Raw genomic sequence first — 6,784 nt, 5'->3', positions numbered from 1 at the left:
TGCGCAAGGCTCCGGTCGGATCAGGCTCAAAAAGCCAGGGGGGAATTCCTGGTTCCTGTTGCAGAGGGGGGGCAAAGGAGGTTTCAGGAGGCCTTGGGATCAACCCAATTGCAAGACGGGCGCTGGACCAAGCCATCTTTTGGGCAGAGTGCTTGGAGAAAACGGTGAGGCTTTGCCACCTGGCTCCCTGCGGGGTCCCTCTCCCCTCAAAATGCTCCCTTTCAGACACTTTATGGCGTGCTGCGTCCTGACCAAGGCGGGCTGATGAAAGTCTTTCTTTCCTTCTTTTTTTAAACCAAGCCTGGCAACTTTGCAGGCTCTGTTTATTGACCGTATTTTCTCGATTGGATGCCTGCTAAACACCTCAGACTACAACTGCCATCATCCTCAGCTGGTAGAGACCTCCATCGCACTGAGTGGGAGAGATGGGACTTGTAGTCACGGACTAAAGGCACGGGCTTGGGAAATCTGCTTTAGTGGGTTACTCTGCTCTCCCCCTCCCCCCAGAAAAAAAGGGGGGAAGAGAAAACGAACCTTAGGGAGAGCAGGGCTTTGGGGTACGTTTGCCAAATAGGCTTCTCGGGGCTAAAACGTTTGGCAGTTGCTGCATGTTTCCATCTGCTTCTGCAACCACCTGCTGTATGTAGGGCTGGAAGGTCGTCAGACGTGAAATGGGCCGTATGTTCTCTCTTTCTTGGGACTGGCAGTGATGCATGACTCCCCAAACCTTGCCCAAAGTACCGCTGGAAGGTGGCTTAGAGCAAAATCTAAACCAAACAAAGATAACTCCAGGGTAGAACAAAATACGTGTTCCAGTATGAACACAAAGGAAACAGATACTGTCCGAGAAGAAGGCCGCTCTCCCTGCTTTTCTTGAAAGGGCTACCGTAAACGGTCAGTCGAAGGCCGCCCTTGCTCCTCCAGCTGTCTGGAGTTTTTATAGGCTTTTGCACACTGAGCTGGGGGTGCTGGAAAGTAGCATAAAAATGACGTTTAAGATCAGGAGGCAGAAGCCCCCCTTCAAATTTCTCTTACACACCCACTCTCTGACACACACAGAACAAGGAAGGAGGGTGTCAAGATCTAACAAGTGCTGTCAAGGACTGAATGCCTCCAAATTGGCCAATTATCTGGCTTTACATGGATTAATCCAATCATTACTCAATTACTTTTAAATGCCTGAATGCATTGCCAAAAAGGGGGGGGGGCTCAGGAATGTGGATGTGGGCTCCTCGGTGACAAGCGTCTCCTTCCTTGCAGAAATTCCTGGGTACCTGGAAGCACAAAGGGGCAGAGAGGGAGTGGAACCTGTGGCCCTCCAGATGTTCCAAAAGGGAACCATGTTGGGAACGGATGATTAGCACCATTGGGAGGACCACATGTTCCTCACCTCTGTTTTAGGTGATGTTTTACCATTTTTCTTTTAATTTGTTGCTAGTTTTTGAAAGCATTCTGAAACCAGTTGCTCCAGCTGTGACTGAGGATTGGAAGTGATCTGTACAGGCAGGGGAAATCATTCTTATGTGCTCCTCTGCTTAACATCTGCTTTGCACGCCCCCAGGACTTCCCTCTTTGGCCGATGGAAACCTCTGATGGTCTTGACAGGAGAGAAGAGCCCTTGCTTCATGAAACCGTAATTTTTACCACCTCAGGCAGCCTCTTGCTCTAACTCGGGCCATGGAGAACTTCAGCAACAGCAAACCAGACACCCCCACCAACATCTCCTTGGGGAGCAGCGGTCTCCCATTCAGCATCCTTGAATACAAGACCATCTCAGTCTTCCTGGTGCTGGCCATATGTGGAACTGGCATTGTTGGCAATGCCATGGTGGTCACCGTGGTTCTGACCACCCGTGATATGAGGACTCCAACCAACTGCTACTTGGTTAGCCTGGCTGTGGCTGATCTGATAGTTCTCGTGGCCGCTGGCCTGCCCAACATCTCTGACAGCCTGGCAGGAACGTGGATCTATGGATTTGCTGGGTGCCTTGGCATTACCTATTTTCAGTACCTGGGCATCAATGTGTCATCCTGCTCTATCACAGCTTTCACTGTGGAAAGGTAAGGATAGACTTTAGTAAACCATCTTTTCCTCAGTTCAGCATCCTGCAAATGGGATGGTCCTCAGAATTTTGGCCAGAATTTTGGCTCAAGGCTGGGAACTCTGGGAGTTGGAGATCCAACCTACCAGGAGGTTGTCAGGCAGGATGTCTTGAGTGTGTGTACAGGAAGGGGAGGAAATATTCATTGTGCTTCAGACACAAGTTAGCCATAGGACAGGATGGACTTATGCAACAAGTATTATACTGATTTGTTGATTATTCTAAGTCACTAAATATCTTCTGCTACTGCCTTCAATGGATCATAAGAGCTTCATTCTCTTAGATCAACCTTCTTCAGCTTAGGGTGACTACAACTCCCCAAATTCCCAGCCAGAACTCTGAAGAAAGCCTCTGTCTGCCTGGCAATAGTTTACCTGGGTCTCTGGGAGCTTTTCCATCAACTGCATCTGATCCTTCTAACTGGAAACGCTGCAAGTTGAACAAGGGGACCTCCTGAAGGCCAGTAGAAACTGTCTCCTGACCTATGAATGATGCTCCCCCAATGGTGCGTGTGCAAAGGGCTGCACGTGAGGCACTGCCCTTCCAGCCCCAAGATGTCTCTCAGTGCCCTCTTCTGCCCAAGGCAGGAAGTGCCCGGACAAAGGTACCGGGCATAAAAGCCCCTGCTAGATGGAGGTGACTCTTTCTTCCATGTTACCTTTCAGGTCAGCTCCTCACTTACTTCCCTCTTTCTCCTTCCTCTCTTTCCAAGATATATCGCGATCTGCCACCCAATGAAGGCGCAGACAATATGCACCGTGTCTCGTGCCAAGCGCATCATTGCCTTTGTCTGGATCCTCACCTCGGTGTACTGCATGCTCTGGTTCTTCCTGGTGGACGTTGCTGCTAACAAAAGCCAGCAGCTGGAGTGTGGCTACAAGGTCTCCCGCAACCTTTACCTGCCCATCTACCTGCTCGACTTTGCCCTCTTCTTCATCACCCCTCTCCTGCTCACCACCGTGCTCTATGGCCTCATTGGGAAAGTCCTCGTCCAGAGCCACGTCCTGCACCATCCCACGGCCCAAGGGGAATGCTGGCGAGAGCAAAGCAACCAGGAGAGAAACGGCACCGAGGCTGGCCAGAGCAGAGCTGGCAGCTCAAGGACCAGAGTGCCCGTCTCTTCCAGGAAACAGGTGGGCAGACCTGGCTGAGTTTCCAGGGTCCATCTGGGGGCAGAGGGAAAAAAATGGCCCAACACTGGAGCCAGCCAGCGAGGTTTGTGATTTTGACCCTCTAAGCTGTAATAAGAGGGAGCACTTGAGAGGGCCAGCGCCATGCAGGGGGCCCTTTCCCCATCACCCTTTGTAGACACACACGCAAAAATAAAGCATCTATGATTCCTCTTGAGTACAGCTGGTGTGGCTAGTTTTAAGTTGGAGGGTTATCCAATTCCTACCCAGGTCTGCTTAGCTCTGTGAGGCCAGCCATGGCTGGCTAGATGCTGCCATGGGCTGTGACCAAAGGCCCCATTTCATTTATCTTACATCTGAAAGCTAGCTTAGCCTGTAATATTCCCTGGCCTCATGGCTAGCCCTGCCAGCCCAATGCTGCCTCATCTCCTCTGAAGACCTCTGAGCTCTTTCTCTCTCCTCCAGGTCACTAAGATGTTGGCGGTGGTGGTGGCCCTCTTTGCCCTGCTCTGGATGCCCTACCGGACCCTGGTTTTGGTGAACTCCTTCGTGGAGCACCCCTACCTGGACCGCTGGTTCGTCCTCTTTTGCAGGATCTGCATCTACACCAACAGCGCCATCAACCCCATCATCTACAACCTCATGTCCCAGAAGTTCCGCCTGGCCTTCAGGCGGCTCTGCAAGCACACGGAGGAGGAGCTGCAGCGGCAGCGGAGCCTCTACACAGCCTCAGGCGAGGATGGCGCAAGGAAGGCAGGCCCCGTCTGCCAGCAGGCCAACCTCAAGCCTGGGAGGCCGGCCGAAGCCACCGGGGCACAGCCTGAGCAAGACATCCTGGGCGGGAAAGAGAAGGAGATGCAGTTTAGCCTGGTCTGAATACGCCACAATCCTGTCACCTTCTTTCTCATTTGCCACCCCGGAAACTGGCTTCGTCTCGCCCAGCACAAGTGGAAGCCTTTGAGGAACTTGGGCAGGACTGTGCTGAAGTTCTACGGACCTTCTGAGGATGAAAAGCCCCACACAATTTAAGGGACACTCGGTGCAAACCACGCCCTGGCTTTGGCCAAAAGAGGGAAGTATGGGGAGACCCTTCAGGATCTCTCTTCTTGATAGGCCACAGCAGGTCAGGTGATTCTCCAAAGTCCACCAGCGTGGGAAACCACCTTTGACTGGAGTCAGACTGTGGGTCCCTCCGGAACAAGGTAGGCATTCGGGGTAGAGCCTTTTCCAGCCCTATCTGGAGCAGCCCCTACTAGTTGGGAGGGCAGCCCCTTAGTCAGATGCCTTCAAAGCAGGTCAGACAGAATGAGAGAGAGAGATTACTCCAGATTTAGCATCCACGGCAGGGAATGAATGGTGGGAGATGTCTTTATCTCCGTGCTCCGGTCATGCCCTTCACAGAGGCACTTTGGTGCCCACTGCAAGGGCCCAGGATGCCGGACAAGGTGGTATATTCATCTGAGGCACCAAGGCTTTTATGCCCTTTGACTTGACTGCTGACTGTTGGGTGTCAGTAATGAACGAATCTGAGTTCCTGCCGACGGAATATTTTTGTAGCCTCTTCCTTTCAGAAGATTCATCAAAGCATTTGCACAGGATACAGGAATCGCAATGTTTTCCAGGTCTGTTAGGGAAATGTCCAATTCCCAGTATGATGCTTGCAGGGCAATTCATGGACCAGTCCAATTTCTATGCGCCGCCCGCCTTCTTTCCCTTCTTGGAGATTAAAATGTTGGTCAGAGGAACTGGATTCTCTGCATCATCACCCATTTCACTTGAACAGATGATCTGTGAGCACAAAATGTTACACTAGAATAATCCAGAAGGGGAAACTGTGGTTGTATGCATTGCCTTCCTAAATGTATTAAAATGCCACCATGCTTTGAGGGCTCAGAGAATATCGCTTTCCAAACCAACGTAAAGTGAAGTCTAAAATATTCCCAACTGTTCATATGCACTCTCCATTTCTACAAAATCAAAACAGAATTAAGCTCCCAGGCTGGAACTCTCATTCCTTCAGAAGCTGCTGCTGCTGCTCTGGTGGGTAAAGTCTTCCTCCCAGGCTTAATTGGCTAGGAAAATTATGAGAAAAAGCAACTGGTTTGTGCTTCCTCACCAAGGGGAAAATGTTGCCTTTTCTCGTTGAGCCGTGCTTTCCATCCTGAACTCGGGCACAAATGCTTAACTGGAAAGGTATGAAGCTCTTTGATCTTGCTTATGGTGCCAAGCCACAAGGATTTATACCCACCAAGCACGCAAAGAAAAATCCTGGGTGCTGTCGGAGGGTCTGCGTGTCTCATGATGAAAAGAATTCAGCCCTGCGCTTGTTTCTAGCAAAGTCTGGGTCACAATGGCAGCCAACCCATACTGCAGAAGAGTCCACAGAGAGGCGAGGAAAAGGGGGTCAAAAGGGAGGTGTGCTTTTGCAAAAATGTACCCTTCTGAGAAGAAGAACCTTTGCTGAGAAAGGCTTTGCTGGGAGTTCTGATGCAAAGTGTACAATGTGAGATAGTGTCAAGATCGGCTTCCCACTAGATGAGCAAGAAATGTAATTAGCATGACACACACACTTCTTTCTGCAATTACCTTAGCAGGCAGCCTCTCATCTTCAGGAGGAAATGATCAAAGAGTGCCATGTTTTGTAGCCAGCCCAACGTAGGGTCTTCTCCTGAATTCAGGGATGAAATAATATCTCACCTTGTGACCGTCTAGGAAGGTCCCTTGACAGCTTCAGAAGGAGCTCAAAACAATCCTTCTTACTCTAGGAAATTGTGCATAAGTCATTTTGGGGAAACTTTTAAAAAAATCGCACCCATTGGGAGAGAAATAAGCTCTCCAACCTTCCAGGGAATGATTAGCTTTGTGTCTCTCTCCAAAATCAATAAATGAAAAGTGAACAGTTTAGGCCTCACTCGTTGGAATGTTTTATTGGCTCCTAAATTAACACACAGCCCAGTTAGGAAACTTCCATCAGTAAATTAAGACATACAGGCCAACTTAGCTAGGATTGTCTCCTAACAATCAGAGAAGGTATTTCGCTTTTGTTCGTCCCCAAGCACAACAGCTACCCAAGAGTCACTGAAGGGGGGCAACATCACAGTGGGTTTCTTGCTGGAAGGTGAGGCTGGCAGAAAACCCTGAATTTTAAAGACCATTTGGGCATTTTGTTTACAACCCACAACACATCAGGGAAGGTGCCTCGTCTTCTGGGCTCCCACCCCCAATTAAGCATCGTGTCTGGCTGGCTTGTCCAGATGAAAGCTGCAATTATTAGTCCTCAGTGATGGGCAGGAATAAGACCAGGCCTGCGATGGGAGGAGCTGGTGGGCAGGTGGGCATCTGGAGCAAGTCCCAGCTCATGTCCATACTGAAGTGCTGTTATGTCTGATGAAAGAAGGCTCTCGTTCGCTGGAGAGAATCGGCCACGTGCTATGGCCAGCACAGGCTTCATGGAAAAGGGGAAAAGATCATAATCCTTTGCCCATTCTCAGGGGCTACACCAGGACCAGAGTTTGAGCGCACTTCAAGAATTGCTCCACTGGCTCCAGAAGGG

The 6,784-nt window shown here is 50.3% G+C and overlaps 1 protein-coding gene across 1 annotated transcript; it reads left to right on the top strand.

Annotated features, from left to right (window-relative positions):
- Positions 1-1,677: 1,677 nt before the first annotated feature.
- On the top strand, positions 1,678-4,107 carry LOC103053220 (thyrotropin-releasing hormone receptor-like). Its single transcript, XM_007431631.1, has 3 exons — positions 1,678-2,060; positions 2,814-3,234; positions 3,697-4,107. The coding sequence occupies exons 1-3, from the start codon at positions 1,678-1,680 to the stop codon at positions 4,105-4,107; spliced, it is 1,215 nt and encodes a 404-aa protein (XP_007431693.1).
- Positions 4,108-6,784: the final 2,677 nt, after the last annotated feature.

Source organism: Python bivittatus, unplaced genomic scaffold, assembly GCF_059951505.1.
Source record: "Python bivittatus isolate LINGU-HERP-01145 unplaced genomic scaffold, Pbiv_v1 ctg000190_np1212, whole genome shotgun sequence".
NCBI lineage: Eukaryota > Metazoa > Chordata > Lepidosauria > Squamata > Pythonidae > Python > Python bivittatus.
This window is presented reverse-complemented; position numbering and strand designations above follow the sequence as displayed.